The 19,155-nt window shown below is 45.9% G+C and overlaps 1 protein-coding gene across 1 annotated transcript; it reads right to left on the bottom strand.

Moving 5' to 3' along the window:
- Nucleotides 1–705: 705 nt before the first annotated feature.
- Cckar (cholecystokinin A receptor) lies at nucleotides 706–10,996 on the bottom strand. The gene is made up of 5 exons (XM_004656100.2): nucleotides 10,870–10,996; nucleotides 10,007–10,258; nucleotides 5,258–5,519; nucleotides 2,834–2,961; nucleotides 706–1,306 (listed from the first exon to the last, which is right to left on the bottom strand). Exons 1-5 carry the CDS (start codon nucleotides 10,979–10,981, stop codon nucleotides 771–773), a joined length of 1,290 nt encoding a protein of 429 aa, XP_004656157.1. The 5' UTR covers nucleotides 10,982–10,996; the 3' UTR covers nucleotides 706–770.
- Nucleotides 10,997–19,155: the final 8,159 nt, after the last annotated feature.

Here is a 19,155-nt window from a genome sequence, read left to right as displayed (position 1 = left end):
ATGGGCACGCCAGGGCTTCCAGCCTCTGCAAACGAACTCCAGACGCGTGCGCCCCCTTGTGCATCTGGCTAACGTGGGACCTGGGGAACCGAGCCTCGAACCGGGGTCCTTAGGCTTCACAGGCAAGCGCTTAACCGCTAAGCCATCTCTCCAGCCCACAAGCTAACATTCTATCCAGCTACTGGCCTTGTGTTCTCTTTTGTCTGTCTAAATCCCGTCTTTCGGACACGTTTCTTTTACTGTTCTGTGGATGAAATAAGTGTCCATCTCTGAACGTCCTTCGTCAACTGTGAGATGAAAAAGCGTAGAGCCGCTCCTGCGCGATGGAGGGGCTGCTGCGCGTCGTCCTGGCCCCAGCTCCTAGGGGAAGGCGTGGTGGGCCCGGGAGCCAAGCAGCTACTGTCATTCAGCGGAAGAAGCGCAGTGTGCAAGTGTGTCACGATGAACAGATGTCACCCGAGGAGGCTCAGGGCCTTCAAAACCTCAGGGGTGCTCATACCCCAATTTTGAACTTCTTTGGCAATAGCATTTGCATCCTGAGCCCTGTTGGGACTCCTATCGCTGGCCTGCTGAAGTTTTTTCTGAAGGGGAATGTGATGGAGATGTCCTGCCTTGAACTACCTGGAAACCAAATCATGGCCTCACCCCTGCCCGAGCTTCCCTTCCGGAGGGTGAAGAGTGCCTGTGGAAACTGGGTCTCCCGCCTCCTCCGCCCCTGCTTCCTCCTCTTCCTTCTCGCACCCTGCTCCCTCCTTCCTGCCGGGCGCGGCTCAGGGCGGTGGGGTGGAGGTGCTCATGTGACTGTAGGAGTACCTGGACAGGGACGCCCCCACGGTCCTCCCTTCCTCCTCCTCTGCCGCCTCTCCTCTCAGCCCCCGCGGACCAGGGTTGGGACAACAGGGGAAGGTGGCCATGAAGCCCAGGCGGAAGCGCTTGTTCATGAAGCAGTAGATGATGGGGTTGACGCAGGAGGAGGTGTAGGAGAGCAGGAGGATGAAGGAGATGGGCGTCCCCGAGAGATGCTGCTCTGCGGAGACTGTGTCGTACGCCCGCCAGGCGTTGGCACTGAAGATGGGCATCCAGCACAGGAAGAAGAGGACCACGATGACAATGAGCATGCGGATCACGCGCTTCTTGGCCATCAGGTTGGCGGCGGAGCTGCTGCTCCGGACGCGGCTGACCCTGCCGCCGCCGCCGCCGCCCGTGGACAGCTGCTGCAGTTCCAGCTTCCTCGGGTGCCTGGACTTCTGCAGGTAACAGCCGTCACTGTCCTCGTATCGGCTGCTGCCAGTGCTCGACTTCCTTTCTGGGTGAGCAAGTGACAGCGTTTAATGCTCAGGATAGCTTAGGCCAGAGAGAAGGCGCGGAGCCAGCCGCTGACTGACTCCTTCCACCCAGGAAGCCAAGCTGAACTTGAACTGAAGAAATGGACAGGCCACCTGGCCTACATTGACATGGGGGACATACTGGTCTCTACTAGTTTTCTCCCTCAAATGAGTAGCTACTTTAAACTAATATATAACATATGATATATAATAATCTAATATAATAATATATAATAATGAATTGGCAGGCAACCTTGGCTATATTAATTTTTTGTTTATTTTTATTTATTTATTTGAGAGCGACAGACAGAGAGAGAAAGAGACAGAGAGCAAAAAAGAATGGGCGCGCCTGGGCCTCCAGCCACTGCAAACGAACTGCAGATGCGTGCGCCCCATTTGGGCATCTGGCTAACATGGGTCCTGGGGAATGGAGCCTCAAACTGGGGTCCTTAGGCTTCACAGGCAGGTACGTAACCGATAAGCCATCTCTCCAGCCCAACCTTGGCTATATTGATATGGAGAAATACTGGTTTCTCCTAGTTCCTTTCAAATGAAAAGCTACTTTAAACTAACAAAGTCATATATGTGTATATACATTATAATAATATCTTCTACATAAAGAATTATAAGGATAAAAATTACTACAAAATAAAAATATTCTTCTGCTTTCTTTGCTCCTGGGGAAGGCTCCTGCATAGCATGCTAAGTTTCCAGCTTGCTTTTCTGTGAGGACTCCAAGTAATGAGACAGAGTCAACAGAAGCTGGAGTCCCTGTTATGTACATACTAAGGAGCCCAGGGAAGGGTGGGGTGAGAAGGACAAGGTTTTGTGCCAACACAGGTGTTGGGACAGTTTTAGCGGCTAGTGGTTTGTCAGGGACAAGGAAGGAGTGAGGTGAGTATGAGAGGTGGGAAACAGAAGCGACAGAAAGCGGGGCTCCAAGGTTACAAGTCAAATCTCTTCCTTTGAAGAGACAGAGCAGAGGAGAATTATCTCACTGGACACAGCATTGCAAAGTCCGGGGACATGACTCTGCTTATCATTAGGTTATGTGTGTATTGCCTCATTTTATTCCCCTTGGGACCCTTTTAAAAAGAATGATCCCACTTAAAGATGTGGGTCTAAAGAGACTGGGTCTTTTAAATGCTTATAACACAGAGTCTCATAAGAATACATTTTTAAGGGCTGGACAGAGGGCTAAGTGGTTAAGGCATTTTCCTGTGAAGCCCAAGGATCCAGGTTCAATTCCCCAGTAACCATGTAAGCCAGATGCACAAGGTGGCACATGTGTCTGGAGTTCATTTGCAGTGGCTGGAGGTCCTGGCATGTCCATTAACCTTTTCTCTCTCTCTGTCTGTGCCTCTTTCTCTCTCTCAAATAAATAAAATTTTAAAAGAATACATTTATAAAATCTCCTATGTACCCTCTATACATTCTGGGAATATCTATGGAAATTCTAAAGCAACAACTTGTGCTCTTTTGGTGTAAATATGTAGAAAGATAGTTACCTTTAGTTGATTTCTTCTGGCTAGCATCAAACTTTATTCCTTGGTAGAGTTCCAAAGAGATTAATCCATATGCTACCACCATCACAATTCCAGGAATAAGAAAGAGGATGAGTAACAGGAACGTGTGCCTAATACAATTAAAAGAAATCCAATTACCAGCAACTCTGGACTTTCCAGCTCAGATGGGCTGGAGCAATGAGGGACATAGCTTTGTTTGAGCTGGTCTGAGCAGACACATTCATTTCTAGTACTTAATATCCTTTGAAATTCTATGTCTGGACTTTAGGTCTTTAGAAGTTGTTTATTTCTTTTAGATAAAGACTCCATGAAAGACAAAGTTAAATTGAAAAGTATGGCATAATTCTGTGTCAGAAATAAATTAACGTAATAAAAATAATAGAAGACCAGAGATGACTTAGTTGTTGAGGCACTTGCCTACAAAGCCAAAGGACCCAAGTTCGATTCCCCAGTATCCATGTAAAACCAGATGCCCAAGGCTGAGCAGGCATCAGGAGTTCATTTGCAGTGGCCAGAGGCCCTGGCCTGCCCACACACTCTCTCTCTCTTTGTCTCTCTCAATCTGCCTCGCTCTCTCAAATAATAAATTAAATAAATAAAAGATTTTTAAAAATAGTGGAAAGCCAGGGAAACTAGTGTGTACACATAGACCTAGCTACACAGGAGGCTGAGACAGGAGTTTAAGACCACCTGGGTGACATATTGAAATCCTGGCTCAGAGACGAACAACACCAACCAACGAAGTTTATTACATTTCAAAGCTGTTATTGAAACAGCAATGATGATGAAAGCCTACGTTCCCTGGAGACTTGTAATATGTGCTCCGTGCTAGGTGAAGCCCTTTACCTTTAACTCCCATAAGAAGCCAGACGCTACTGTACTATACAATCTATCTTACAGATGAGGACATTGAGACTTAGATTAAATAACTTGTGCAAAGTCACATAGCCACTGACGGGTGTGGAGTTTTACCCTGAGAATATGCTCCTAAGACCAACGCTCTTGAGCGCTGTGACATGACTTGCTGACTTTACAAGAGAGGCAGGGATGATACAGCATAATCTTTCAGTTTTACAAAATGACTATTTTGGATCCATGAGCCACTCATATATTTTTACGGGTGCCCATTCTCTACCAATCCTGTGGAGCTGGCACAGTGGTGCATGTGGTCTTGTGCCCAGTGGGCTAAGGCTATGCTTTCTCTAAACATGTCTTATTCTTGAGGATTCACAGCCTCCTGCACTTTGAGTTTGGGCCCTAAATCACTTGCAGTCTGGCATGTGTAAGCCTACACGATTAGGCCATAAAATTGTCAGAGGCGTACGGTGGCTGGGCCATTTCTCATCACAATTGGACATGTTTTGATAAGTCTTGGAAATATCCTTCTCATTTGCAATGTAATGCTTTCTGTGTTTGCTACGGGGTTGAGAGAACACAAAGAGGAAGCCCTCTCAGTATATCTCATTCCTGCTTTTAAAGCATCCTTGTAATTAGTAAACATAATAGCCCACATCAGTGCCAGCATTTTATTAAAAATTAAAAATATTTTTATTTATCTGACAGAGAAAGAGGGGGAGAGAGAGAGAGAGAATTAAAATGGGCACATCAGGGCCTCCAGCCACTGAAGATGAACTCCAATGTGTGCACCCCCTAGAGCATCTGGCTAACATGGGTCCTGGGGAATCGAACGTGGGTCCTTTGGCTTTGCAGGCAAATGCCTTAACTGCTAAGTCATCCCTCCAGCCCTCATTAATATTTTTTTTACACACATGCTTTCATTTGAACCTTACTGCTGCCCAGTGAGGCAGATTAAAAAAAAAATCTATTAACATTCACTCCAAGTAGCAATAAAGAACGTGACTCTCAGGGAGGGGTGAGTGAACTTGGCCAAGGTTACCCAGTTTATAAGCAAAGAAATGATTACTGGAATCTTTTTCTGGCAAAGTGTTTGGGCAAATACAGATGCTGTAGTGCTCAAAGAAGCCGCATGGGACTTGGGACACTGTTCTGTTCTCAATTCCTTAGAATGTTGTACCCTGCAAGTCATGTCGCCCAACTTCCTCGTAGACAGACCCTGTGGAATCATGTGCAGAATGGTTGAGCACAGACTCTGCCTCTTCCTAGCTCTATAAGTATGGGCAATCTGACCTTCTAAGCCTCAGTTTCCTCATCTGTAAAAGGGGCATGTTAACACTATCTCTCCTGGGGAGATTACAGATGAATTGAACATGGCCTTAGCATTCCTGCTGGGGGCTCTCACTGCTGTTCTAGGTCAAGATTAGCATGACAGTCCTCAGAAAGGCTCCAGGACGCTGACCCCCAACCATCCCAGGGAAGGCATTCAAGTTTCTCATAGTGGCAACTTACACTGTTGTATTTGAAACAGTGAACCCTGCACCATCTTACCAGGACTGCTGCATAACATCATTTGGCAGTAGAAAGCGGCACATATTCGCTGTCTGGTTGTTATTTTTGGTAAAAGGCACCAAGTTGCTATAAATGGGGTACGGAGTCATAATGGTAAAGGAGAGGCACCAGGTGGCGGCAATGACCTTCAAAGCGTGGGATTTTGTTTGCCAGACCCGGGACTGTAGGGGTCTGCAAATGGCACCATATCTCTCCAGAGAGATGGCTACCAGGTTGAAGGTGGACACGCTCACAGATGTGCCTGGGAGGGAACAAAGAAGCCCATTACTCAGGTGCTAAATCCAATGTTTATTTGCACATTAGCTTAAGCATGTCTGATGTGAACAGTTTAATATGAGGAGGATTCCCCAAGGGTAAAGAAATACCATGTTGGGGCTGGAGAGATGGCTTGGCAGTTAAGCACTTGCCAGTGAAGCCTAAAGACCCCAGTTCGAGGCTCGATTCCCCAGGACCCACGTAAGGCAGGTGCACAAGGGGGCACATGTGTCTGGGGTTCGTCTGCAGTGTCTGGAGGCCCTGGCGAGCCCATTCTCTCTCCCTCTATCTGCTTCTTTCTCTCCCTGTTTGTCACTCTCAAATAAAAAAGCAAGAAATACCATGTTTGTATATATTTTTTAAAAATGATTCTTCCCAGCTTCATTCCAGAATTTGATGTCAGCGAAGCACGAAGCATGTGTATTTGAGAATTCATCTCACGGTCAATTTTCAGATGAGTTTATTGGGCTTTGATTGCAATCTGACTCTGGTTTGGGCTGAAGGTGCTCATTAATTAATAAGCAAGGGGATAAAAATACATTGCTCTTCTACAGAAGGGCTTTTGAGAAACCCAAAGAGAAGCTCCAGTTTTGCTCATCATTTGTGTGGTGAAATTGACTTAAAAAACCCAAATTCTCAAGGACTCTGTGACCTGAAAGTCTACTGGGGTCTGAGATAGAAGCTTTAACTTTCAGAAAATATCTAGCATTGGGCTGGAGAGATGGCTTAGTGGTTAAGCGCTTGCCTGTGAAGCCTAAGACCCCAGTTCGAGGCTTGATTCCCCAAGACCCACGTTAGCCAGATGCACAAGGAGGCACATGCATCTGGAGTTTGTCTGCAGTGGCTAGAGGCCCTGGTGCACCTATTCTCTCTCTCTCTCTCTCTCTCTCTCTCTCTCTCTCTGTCTGTCACTCTCAAATAAATAATAATCAAAAAAATTTTTAAAACAGCAAATATCTAGCATGAACTTTAAAATATATTTTATTTACTTATTTATTTGAGAGAGAGCAAGAGGGAGAGAGAGAGAGAATGGGCATACCAGGGCAAACTCCAGATGCATGTGCATCTGGCTTTATGTGAATACTGGGGAATCAAACTCAGGTCCTTCGGCTTTGCAGGCAAGCACCTTAACCACTAGGACATCTTTCCATCCCCTAGTATACACTCTTTTTTTGAGGGGGGGATTTTTTGAGGTAGGGTCTCACTCTAGCCCAGGCTGACCTGGAATTCACTATGTCATCTCAGGGTGGCCTCGAACTCATAGTGATCCTCCTACTTCTGCCTCCTGAGTGCTGGAATTAAAGGCATGTACCACCACACCTGGCTAGTATACACTTTTTTTTAAAGAAGGAAATATTCTAAATTTTAAAGTGAGGTTTGTTAAAAAAATTCATAGTAAAAAAAAAAAGATGACATAAAAGTGATATAGTTTCCATAATGGCTTCTCTAGGTGGGGGCTGGGGTCAGCCTTCCTTTTCAGAACTTTGCTTTGTCATATTTTGGAAGGTGAGCATGCTCCAGTGAGAGAGCAGGTCACAGTGGGAGACACCAACTACATTGCTTTCAAAAACATATACCTACACATAGAAAAAAACAAATCCTAATACCTTCCAATTATTGTGTATATCTATTTATTATAATGTCACCACCTAAAGTTTCCCTTAGAATCTCTCACCTAGGAATTTTTGCCATTTCTAGGACCTTTTAAAAATGTTTCTCAGACCCAGGATTAATACTGATTGGGGAGCAGAATTTCTTAGCTTAGTATATATAAATAAATTAATTCTCTAAATTTTGTCTATACAAGGTCTAACTAAAACCACTAAGCTAAATCTTGGGCATGAGTTGCTGTGTTTATTAGGCCCCACCCTCAAGAGCTGATGCTGTTTAGAATGGGGAGGATAGTTCTAAATGTTGTTCTCTACAATGGGTTCACAGTTGCCAAAGCACACTGTCAGGCAGGCATTCATTTTTTCCCTACATATTAGGTGCTTAATGAATATTAATTTTTAGTAAGCACTGAAGAGATCACAAAACTGGGGGGTGAATCTAAATCACTGGAATTAGAAATTCAACAAAGTTCTCAGCAGGATGTTACATGACTATAATTCCAGTAGTTAGGAGGTAGAGGCAGGAGGATTGCTGCAAGTTCAAGTACAGCCTAAACTACAGCTTGAGTATCCGGCTAGCCAGAACTATATAGTGAGGTCATATCTCAAGAAAATTTTTAAAAAGTAAAAAAAAAAATAAAAGAGAGAGAGAGAGAAAGAAAGAAATTCAATAGTCATATGACATTTAAAATAATTTCAGAATTATCTTGCTATTTATCTGTTTTTGGATATTAAAGTTTTTGAAGTGCGCTTCATGCAGAACTATATTTTTATTTTTAAAAATTTATTTGTTTATTTACATGGAGAAAGATAGAGATAGACATAGACATAGAGATTGAGAGAGAGAGGGAGATAGGGAGGGGATGGATATGCCAAAGCCTCTAGCCACTGCAAATGAACTCCAGGTACATGTGCCACTTTGTGCATCTGTCTTTACGTGGACACTGGAGAATCAAACCTGGGTCATTAGGCTCTGCAGACTAGTGTCTTAACCACTGAACCATCTTTCCAATCCATAATGCAGAACTATTTTATTTATTCATATATATGGTTTTTCGAGGTAGGGTCTCATTGTAGCCCAGGCTGACTTGGAATTCACTATACAGTCTCAGGGTGGCCTTGAACTCATGGTGATCCTTCTACCTCTGCCACCTTGAGTGCGGGGATTAAAGGAGTGCACCACCACTCCCAACCTTATTTATTTTGTTTAAGATTTATTTATTTGAAAGAGAGAGAGAAGCAGATATATAGAGAGAAGCAGATAGAAACAGAATGGACACACCAGGACCCCTAGTTCTGCAAACGAATTCCAGATGCATGTCCTACCATGTACATTTTGCTTACTTGTGTCCTAGAAAATTGAACCTGGGTTCTCTGGCTTTGTAGGCAAGTACCTTAACTGCTAAGCCATCTCTCTAGCCTCAGAACTATTTTGACATGGATGTTCCACGACATTCACACTGTTCAATGCCTATGGCAGCTCTAACTTTACATGTCCTTTCAGATACGCTCGTGAAGATTCTCAGATCATATGACCACTAGATACACATGGGCAGGCCTTGGGAATCCAAAGCCTGATGGCTTTAATATGTAATGATCCTTTTCACTTGTAAGTCCTGGTTAAAAAAGTATTTCCAGGGGACTTGGACACAGATTGGCAACATGTCAGTGGTGACTTGTCCAGGTCATGGAGAGGGTGGTCCGTAATTTCTGATCAGCTTGGTCTGTGTTGGACTGAGCTTCCTCATCTAGGGAAAATAAAACCTTTGAAAGCTTTCTGGTCAGCAAAGACTGACCTAGCCCAGCTTATTTTACAATGCTTGCGTCCCTCCACACACAACACACACACCTCTTGTAGCCAGTTCTCAAAATGGGCAGAAGAGGCCCAAAAGCATTGTTGTCCAGCTTCAGGAGAACCACAGCACTTGGAAAGCTGGGACAGTGTGATCACTGCTGTGGTGGCTTTGAATCTGGGTTCAGATCCCACCTCTACCACTCCCTGCCTGTGGCACTCGATGAACCACTCCATGCCTCTGTCCCTGGCTCTCCAAGACAGGGTAAAATAACTGCTAACCCTAGGGTGGCTGGACGCGAGATCGTGGGAGTAAAAGCACTCGGTGCAACATCTGGTGCAGAAAGGGGCTCAAAAATACTAGTGCTTGCCATTCGCATTATAATTATCAGTCTGATCAGCACAGGCAGAATGTTGTGTATCTCGTGGAATCAGGGTCAACTTAGTGACCCACTGTCCACAGAAACACATCCGCTCTGTCCTGGGGCAGAGACTCCCCCCACCAACCCGAACTCCCAGCTCCTGAGAGAACAGTCTGGGAAGCAAATCCTGTGAGGAGAAGCTAGATGTGAGAAGAAACTGGTTTAAAATAGCCTCTGTTTCCTACAGAAATAAGAACTACAGCCACATCTCTGGGGTGGGAGATCAGAGTACAACCAACTGCGTCCAGGAAAGGATAGGGCTGCTTGAAGTCCTCTTTGAATCCTTCCTTTGAACAGAGGCAAGCAAGCTCACCCCCTCTGTGTTCTCGAGTCGATTTCTCTCTCTCTCTCTCTCTCTCTCTCTCTCTCTCTCTCTCTCTTTCTCTCTCTCTCTCTCTCTCTCTCTCTCACACACACACACACACACACATACACAGACACACACATGCTCTTTAGAGCATGCACGTGAACCAGCTGTTATACAGAGTACGTCTATCCTCACACATAGGCAGGCCCACGTGGCCATACGCTTCATACCTTCAAACTCCACGGGGTCCCTCACTGTGCTTTCCTAGGTGTTGGGAAAGGCTGGGTCTGAGTGGGGTGTTGGGGGAGCAAGCTCTGCAAAGAGCCCCCTGCAGGCACTCACCCATGAAGTAGGTGGTGGTCTTGCACACGGCACTCCCGAAGATGAAGTCCTTGAGCAGGTTGGGGATGAGGTTGAAGGGCATGCAGAAGAGGCACAGCATGAGGTCGCTGACAGCCAGGGAGAGCAGGAAGATGTTGGTGACTGTCCTCATCCTCTTGTTCCGAATGAGCACCGTAATGACCAGTGTGTTCCCCAGGACGCTGAGCAGGAATATCAGGGAGTAGAGGAGGATCTGCACGGCCGGCTGCCACTCTGCAGGTAACAGGGACAAGTTGGAGGGATGGGGGCTACGAGGACAGGATTTTCAAACCTCAGCTCCCGAGCGAGCGGTGCGCACCACCGAGCTCCAGTCCCGAGCTGCCCATGGCGCACACACGATCCAGGAGAAAGCCGGGGGCCATCCAGCTGCTTTTCTCTGGTGGGCTTATTAAGGGCTCCCTCAGGAAACCACTTTTTTCTTGAGGACAACCCTTCTGAATGGCGATGGCTTTCTATCCCCGAGCTAAGCATCATTTTGCTTCAATCACTTCTTCATGCTGAATTTCCCCCCAAGAAAAGGCAATGGCCACAGGGTGACAGCGCCTTTTCTGTAATGTTTGTAAGTTCAGGCTTCCACACACCCTCCTTTCTGCCTGCACCCCGCAGTTCCATGCTTCTGTGCCCACAAGTCCTCAACACTCTCCTTTGGAAACAATGAAAACATTTGACTCCAGTCTGTGCTTTGATCCAAACTTCTGGACATAGGACTTTGCCCAGCCTGGTCTCATCATGACTGTCACATTTTCTTTACCAGCCTTGCCTTTGCTGATCTCTCCCTCAACTCGGCAGATTTCGGAATTAAAATAATAGTCTCTGGCACCTACCTTTGGAAGGCCGGGGCTGATCCAGGCAGAAAAGGGTCTCATTTTCCAATCCGAGTTCGCAGGGGGGAGTGATGTTGCTCCCATTGTAAAGAAGACTGTCAACCACGTCCATCCTCGCCTGCTGCTTTCTGCCAAGTGCTGGCTAGCTGGCAAATTGCTCACTCCCGGCTCCTGTCTCTAATGACTGGAGAGGCTCCCAAATGCAACCTGCCTTGGAAGGGCAGGGAGGAGGGATTTCCAGGTGTGGGCTTCGCAGCCATTCCTAAAGACAACCTGAGTTCACCACGCGGGGACTGGCTGGGCGAGCATATGCACTCCTGTGGAAAGAAGGCAGCCGGTACCAGCCCAGCCTGCCCCACCTTCCAGACCCTCCCCTCCCACTCCTGGGCCAGTCTCAGGCCCTGAGCAAAGACAGCGGTGGCTGCATGTTAACCCTTCCCAGAGGGGGCTGCTGTTATACACACACACATACACACACACACAGCCACATGCACGCATACTCCCCCAGTACCACCTCTCTTGTCTGCATAGGAGCCTGTCATTGTCCCAGTCATATGCAGAATGAAGCCCAAATTGGCTGTGTGAGACAGGGCCAATTAACATGGTAACAGATACAATAATGCCGCCCATCAGGACTCAGGGACACGGAGGAACCACATTCCTACCTCCCTTATATAAAAGCAATTAGTGCCCTTTTAGCTTTGGAAACATGCCCAGCAGTGTGTACGGAGATAGCTACTGGGTGGTTGTTAAGTTGTTACCAACTGCAGTGTTATGCCTTATGGCCTCTGCCCTTGTTCGCCAGAAGCAGTGGGATACTTGTAATATAGGCTCCTAAGTCTTTAGTACAAAAATCAGTACGATTTCCTATTCTTCAAAAAAAAATATTTATTTGCAAGAAGATAGAGAGAGAGAGGGAGGGAGAGAGAGAAAGAGAGAGAGAGAGAGAGAGAGAGAGAGAATGGCCACACCAGGGCCTCCAGCCACTGTAAAAGAACTTCAATTGCATGTACCACTTTGTGCATCTGCCTTTACACTGGTACTGGGGAATTGAACCTAGAGGTCATTAGACTTTGCAGACAAGTGCCTTAATCACTGAGCCATCTCTCTAGCCCCTCCCCCACTCTTTTATTTATTCATTCTTTCATCCACTCATCCAGCAACACTCACTGTAAATATTGGCGGCACTTTTCCAGTAGGCTAGCAAATAATGAGCGAGACCATCTCAGATGCTATTAAGTACCATACAGTTAGGTAAGCAGGGAGAGAGGATGAGCAGCAGTTCATTTAGGCCTCCCTGAGGGGGAGACCATGCTCTGAGATGGAAATGCCAAGAAGAAGAAGATTGGGGAGATCTGAAGAAAGTTGCTTGTAAAAGGGATTTTCAGCAGAGGTCACAGAGGTGGGAGGGAGCTTGGCCTGTTTGATGGACAGACAGAAGTACGTACGCGTGAGGAGGAACTGGCAGGAGGTGAGGTTAGAGTGGAGGAGCCGTTCATGGGTCTGGATGTTCCTCGAAGTCCTATGATGATTGACAGCCTCTTACCACTTACTGCACACCTGGTTAAACACCTGGGAAACTGTTAAAACACCTGGGAAACAGGTAGCCACACTTGGACCCATGCCTCTGACCCTGGCTTGCCCAGTGAGCTGAGACTTGGCCAGTTTGCAAGGTCCCTGTGGTGCCCTTGTGTACCGATAGCCTTCCTAGACAAAGCTATGTACTGAGACCGGCTCTGTACCCAATTCATAAACTAATTACCATTTTTTTTCTAACTAGCATTTTTCTTCTGAAGAGGGGAGTAGGTCTGGGAAGATAATGACACCTTATTTCTCTGAAACCATGAGTGTCTCTGTTTGGGGCAAACAGTCATAGAAAACAGAAGTGGAAGAGACATTGAGGAACTGTGAGCAGACTTTAGGAAGACAAGCTTTGGTGTTAGACAGCTCTGAGATCAAACTCTGACTTCCCTGGCTACCTGTTAGAAAGCACTGGATAACTTTCTTTCAAAAATATTTACTTATAGCCAGATGTGTGGCACATGCCTTTAATCCTGCCATTCAGGAAGCAGAGGTAGGAGGATCATTGTGAGTTCGAGGCCACAAAGTGAATTCCAGGTCAGCCTGTGCCAGAGTGAAACCCTACCTCAAAAAACATATATATAATTTATATAAATATAAATTAACATAAAGTATCATCTATTATTTTTGCTTTTTTTTTTTTTTTTTTTTTTTTTTTGGTTTTCCAAGGTAGGGTCTCGCTGTAGCTCAGGCTGACCTGGAATTCACTATGCAGGGGGGCCTCAAACTCATGGCAATCCTCCTACCTCTGCCTCCCAAGTGCTGGGACTAAAGGTGTGCACCACCATACCCAGCTATATTTATTTATTTTAAAAAATATTTTATTTATTGATGTATTAGTGAGAAAGAGGCAGAGAGATGGAATGGGCACACCAGGGCCTCCAGCCACTGCTAATGAACTCCAGATGTGTGCATCCCCTTGTGCATCTGGCTAATGTGGGTCCTGGGGAATCAAACCTGGATCCTTTGGCTTTTCAGGCAAATGCCTTAACCACTAAGCCATCCCTCCAGCCCTTTATCTATTTTTTATTGACAATTTCCATAATTGTAGGCAATAACCCATGGTAATTCCCTCCCTACCTCCACTTTCCCCTTTGAAACTCCACTTTCCATCATCTCCCCTCCCCCTCTCAACCAGTCTCTCTTTTATTTTGATGCCATGATCTTTTCCTCCTATTATGATGGTCTTGTGTAGGTAGTGCCAAGCACTGTGAGGTCATGGATATCCAGGCCATTTTGTGTCTGGAGGAGCACATTGTAAGGAATCCTACCCTTCCTTTGGCTCTTACATTCTTTCCGCCACCTCTTCTGCAACAGACCCTGAGCATTGGAAGGTGTGATAGAGATATTTCAGTGCTGAGCACTCTCTGTCACTTCTCAGCATCATGGTGCCTTCTGAGTCATCACAAGGTCTTTTTTATTTTATTATTTATTTATTTATTTGAGAGAGAGAGAGAGAATGGGCATGCCAGGGCCTCCAGCCACCGCAAATGAACTCCAGATGCATGTGCTCCCTTGTGCATCTGGATAATGTGGGTCTTGGGGAATCCAACCTGGGTTCTTTGGCTTTGCAGGCAAACGCGTTAACTGCTAAGCCATCTCTCTAACACTCACAAGGTCTTTTAAAAAAGCTATTATTTATTCATTTACTTGAGAGAAAAAGAGGGAGAGAAAGAGGCAGATAAAGATAGAGAGAATGGGCACACATGAGCCTCTAGCCACTGCAAGTGAACTCCAGATGCATGTACCACCTTCTGCATCTGGCTTTTTGTGGGCACTGGGGAATTGAACTTTGGTCCTTTGGCTATGCAGGCAAATGTCTTAACCTCTAAGCCATCTCTCCAGCCCTCATGGCATTTTCAAACAAAATTTGTTATGTTGACTTGCCCCAGTACCTTCTACCACTGGTAGCCTCCTTTTCACTTTCAGGTCATATGTATCCTAGTCCTCATCCCCGGAACATCTTCTTTTCACTCTTTCATGGTGACCTTTGCAATTGCATACCCATACTCCTGCCATATATACATATATATATCAACATTAAAAGCTGGGAGCCACATATGAGAGACAACATACCATATTTGTTCTTCTCAGCCTGGCTCACTTTGCTTAATGTAATACTTTCCAGATACATCCATTTTCCTACAACTTTCATTTATTTATGAGAGAGACGGGGGTGGGGGGGGAATGGGTATGCCAGGGCCTCCAGCCACTGCAAACTTCAGACATGTGAACCCCCTTGTGCATGTGGCTAACATGGGTCCTGGGGAATTGAACCTGGGTCCTTTGGCTTTGCAGGCAAATTCCTTAACCACTAAGCAATCCCTCCAGCCCAAATTTCATTTTTATTTGTAGCTAAATAAAATTCCATTGTGTGTCTGTATCTTGATTATCCACTCATTTGTTGGTGACTATCTAGGCTGGTTCCATTTCCTTTCTACAGTGAATAGAGCAGCAATCACAGGGATATGCAAGTATCTCTTTGGTTTTGTGTAGAGTTCTTTTGTGTATATGGCAGAGAGTGGCGGAGCTGGAACATATAGTGGTCCTACTTTTAATTTTCCGGGACCCTCCACACTGATTTCCATAATGCCTATATAGTCTGCACTCCCACCAGCAGTGAATAAGGGCTCTTTTCTCCCCTCATCCTCACTAGCATTTTGTTGTCATTAGACAGGTTTCTCAGTTCCCTGGAGCTCATTTTCTTCATTTCTCAAATGTAGATCAAAATGACTTCAAAGCTATTTGTAATGAAGATGGGCTGAACCACTCAAGACAGTGTCTGGTGCATGAGTAGTGTCCAGGAACCATGGACGACAGCATCCTTTCAATAATAATCACGGTTATTTTCCTTTTAAAGATGATGAAACCAAGCCCCTCTAAAGCCCCACGATTTGCTGATGACAGGCAGCACAGACTGTATGTCCCCCAAGGACCCACTACCCCAGCCTCAGGTCATTTCCCAGCGTGGAGACTTCCTTCAGTATTCTGCTCTCGGGCAGCCCCTCAGAGCCTCTGTGTCCACTCTTCCTGCCACAGGTCCCTCAGCTGCATCGTCCCTATCCGTGGACTCACTACCCATTCTGACTGCTGGGTGCCGGCCCCATGCAGCAGTGTTTATCTTGGTTGGGACAAACATTTCTTTGAGGGTCGAGTGCAGCTGGATTTTACCTCCCTGCTGGTGCTGATGGTTGGTTAAACCACTACCAGGTCGGGCCTGAAGGCCACAGAGGGGCCTCATTAGGAGCTGAGGTCACTAAGCTAGAAGAGCGCAGGGATTTGGCTCACCCTGCCCTGAGTCACAATGGACACCAAGTTGGGGAAAATTCTGTCCTTACTCCTTTCTCTTCCTCCCTCACTCTTTCTCATTCTTCCTTCTTATTCAGAAAGAAGGAAGTAGAGGTGAGTGCTGGAGACCCTGCCTGAGGCACGCAGTTCACTTGTGCTGTGGTCCATGACCAGGCTTAGTGGTTCAACATGGGCCTCTGACTTACCTGCCAGATTCTTAGCCCTGGCCCAGGCTACAAACTTCATCCAGAATCCTCAGTAATTCAGAGAGCAGTGGTTTCAGGGTCACCTGTGGGGAGCTTCCTAGAAGCCAGTACAGCATGAGCACTGGCATCAGAACGCGGGGGTCTGAGGCTGGCGATCACGCTGGCTGGCTGTGGAGTGGGGGTACAAACATACTGCCTATGAGCAGAACTGTATGGGCCAGACACAGAACAATGTCTGGAACGTGCTACTAGAGCCCAGTTGTTCCTGATGGATAAAATAACTTCTAGGGCTACTGTCTTTATCCCCATTACTGTAGTCAGGCTAAGGGTTTTCCTCTCTAGTTCCTTAGCATAGTGCCTGAAATATAGGATGTGTTTGTTAAGTGGGAATGGATAAACAGTGATCAACTAGGGGAGCCAAGATTTCATTGCTTGTTATGCCCTTTATACCTCCATCAGGGTGCTTTTTCCCTGGCCAACTTTGGATATTTTCCACTCTGAGTTTGTGAGCCAGTGTTATTTAACAGTTAAACCAAACAGAATACCAGGGAGAGATGGATGGAGGGGTTCAAGGGAAAAGCTGCTACACTTCCACTATACCAGTCCTTGTTTCATTCCTCAACACACTTTTACTAAGTGCCTTGCAAGTGCCAGATACAGGTGTGAGTGAGCCAAAGGGCTGGAAATCCCATCCCTGATAGGCTTAACGCACTGTGGGAGAAAAGGAATAAAGACCATAGGTAGAACAGAAATGTCCTATGCTCTGATCGCTAATAGTTCCAGCTAAATTGATAAAAATTGACTAAATTGAGCTGGAATAGCTTAAGTGTCTCCCCAATCTTTGAGGTATACAATACTGGTCAGGACTGAGCCTGAGAGCCTCTTATAGTCCACAGAGCCCTCTGGGTTTTGGGTTCTTTTTTGTCAAGCCCTAACCTGCATTGAGAACATGAGCAATTGCCGTGGGGTCCTGGGTACTACCATTATCAACTGCTTTCCAAAGTAGCCTCCATATTATGTATTGTTCTAAAACAGTGAAAAGATTAATATGTATTTCCTCCCTTATTATGATGTCAGTCACATCATCCATTTTTTTTAAATAAAGAAAATAAGGTAAGTTTAACACAAATTTCAGGACCCCTAATGATTTCTTCTTAATATGAAACCCCCTTAAGAAAAGCACAGTCAAAAAATCCAAAGTGGTTAGCAGTGATTGCCTGTATGAGGACTCAATTCTCAGATAGGGCAGTGTGACATTCCTCAGCCACAGGACGGACTGGGACTTCTCTGCTTCCTCCCAGTGCACCAGCTAAGCTGGGTGACTCTGGCGGCATCTGGTGCTCTCTGCACACTCTTCCTACAAAGCGTGGTATATTCTGTCCCAGAGCTTTTTCCTCCTGGGCTGCCCTTTTGGAGAAGTTACAGTGGATACACAGTGGAACAACCCCACTCGTCATTACAGGGAAAGGCAAGTTTATTTGATGAGGCTGATATTTAACAAGCCATCACAGGGCTCAGGGCCAGTAACGTGGTCTCTCTGAGCCTCTGTTGCCTCACCTATAAGATGGGTTCACAGTAGCAAACCCAGCTCAGAAGGCTGCCAGGATGTTCTACGTCACAGGGTGTAGGAGGCACATGGCAGAGTGTTCGGATGCCGCAAGGACTCAGGAGATAACTATAACATTAACTCATCCTGGTTTATGTTGATAAGAACATCTCACCCTCGTGTATTGCCTCAAGGTGACCTCTGTTAATTCATGTATAGCCTTGTCATGTACGTGAATTTTCCAAACACACATTTGGCCATTTGGCAGAATCTAGCCTATATTCACTTACTTTTAGATTTTTTTTTTTTTTTTTGGTTTTTCGAGGTAGGGCCTCACTCTAGCTGAAGCTGACCTGGAATTCACTATGTAGTCTCAGGGTGGCCTTGAACTCATGGCAATCCACCTACCTCTGCCTCCCGAGTGCTGGGATTAAAGGCATGTGCCACCACGCCCGGCTTACTTTTAGTTTGTCATCGAGATCTTTAATATTTCAATATATTGCATATTGGTCATATTCACATCAGGTTATACTCTTTAAATATTTTTGTTTATTTGTAAGCAGAGAGAGAGAGAGAGAGAGGACACACACACACACACACACACACACACACACAGAATGGGTACTTCAGAGCCTCCAACTGCTGCCAAAGAACTATAGGCACATGCACCACTGTGCATTTGGCTTTATGTGGGTACTGGGGAATCAAACCCAGGTTGATAGGCTCATTGGGCAAGCTCCTTAACCACTAAGCCTTATCTCCAGCCCCAGCCCAAACTGACCTGGAATTCACTATGTAGTCTCAGGATGACCTCAAACTCATGGTGATCCTCCTAACTCTGCCTCCCAAGTGCTGGGATTAAAGGCGTGTGCCACCACACCTGGATCCCCTAGGTTATATTCTTTTTAAAAAAAATATTTATTTATTTGCAAGCAGAGTGAGAGAGATAGAGAATGGGCACACCAGGGCCTCTAGCCACTACAAACAAACTCCAGACCCATGTGTCTCCTTGTGCATCTGGCTTATGTGGGGACTGGGGCCTCCTTTGGCTTTGTAGGCAAGTTCCTTAACCACTAAGCCATCTCTCCAGCCCCCCACCCCCAGGTTATATTCTAATGTTCCCTTTCCCTCACCTCTTTTCCTTTGAGGCCCTCATCATTGGGAGTGTCAGTTATCACTGTGGGGTCATGAGTATACCAGCCAGTCTGGGGACAGGGGAGGTCAGTGCCTCAGAGCACACCTTCTCACCCTGTGGCTCTCACATGACTTCTGCCCCCTCATTTGCATATATTACACTTTCTGAGCATGTAATTTTTTCTTAATTTATTTCTGTTTATTTTTATTTATTTATTTTGACAGTGATAGACAGAGAGAGAAAGAGGCACAGAGAGAAGAGAGAGAGAAAGAATGGGCATGCCAGGGCCTCTAGCCACTGCAGATGAACTCTAGACACACATGCCCCCTTGTGCATCTGGCTAACATGGGTCCTGGGGAATGGAGCCTTGAACCAGGGTCCTTAGGCTTCACAGGCAAGCGCTTAACCATTAAGCCATCTCTCCAGCCCCCTAAGCATGTAATTTTGAGATTAAGTCTTTTACCTCAAAACTGAGAAAGATAACATTTGTAGTGCTCTGGGAAAATGTGTTTTTTTTTTTTTTTTAATTA

This window comes from Jaculus jaculus, chromosome 11 (assembly GCF_020740685.1).
Source record: "Jaculus jaculus isolate mJacJac1 chromosome 11, mJacJac1.mat.Y.cur, whole genome shotgun sequence".
NCBI lineage: Eukaryota > Metazoa > Chordata > Mammalia > Rodentia > Dipodidae > Jaculus > Jaculus jaculus.
This window is presented reverse-complemented; position numbering and strand designations above follow the sequence as displayed.

Excerpts from the sequence above, each read along its gene's own strand:
- Cckar (XM_004656100.2), bottom strand. The coding sequence starts at position 10,981 with ATGGACGTGGTTGACAGTCTTCTTTACAATGGGAGCAACATCACTCCC. Across the intron at positions 10,259-10,869 it reads TCAGCCCCGGCCTTCCAAAG|AGTGGCAGCCGGCCGTGCAG; the intron begins GTAGGTGCCAGA and ends TGTTACCTGCAG. Across the intron at positions 2,962-5,257 it reads GATGTTATGCAGCAGTCCTG|GCACACGTTCCTGTTACTCA; the intron begins GTAAGATGGTGC and ends TAATTGTATTAG.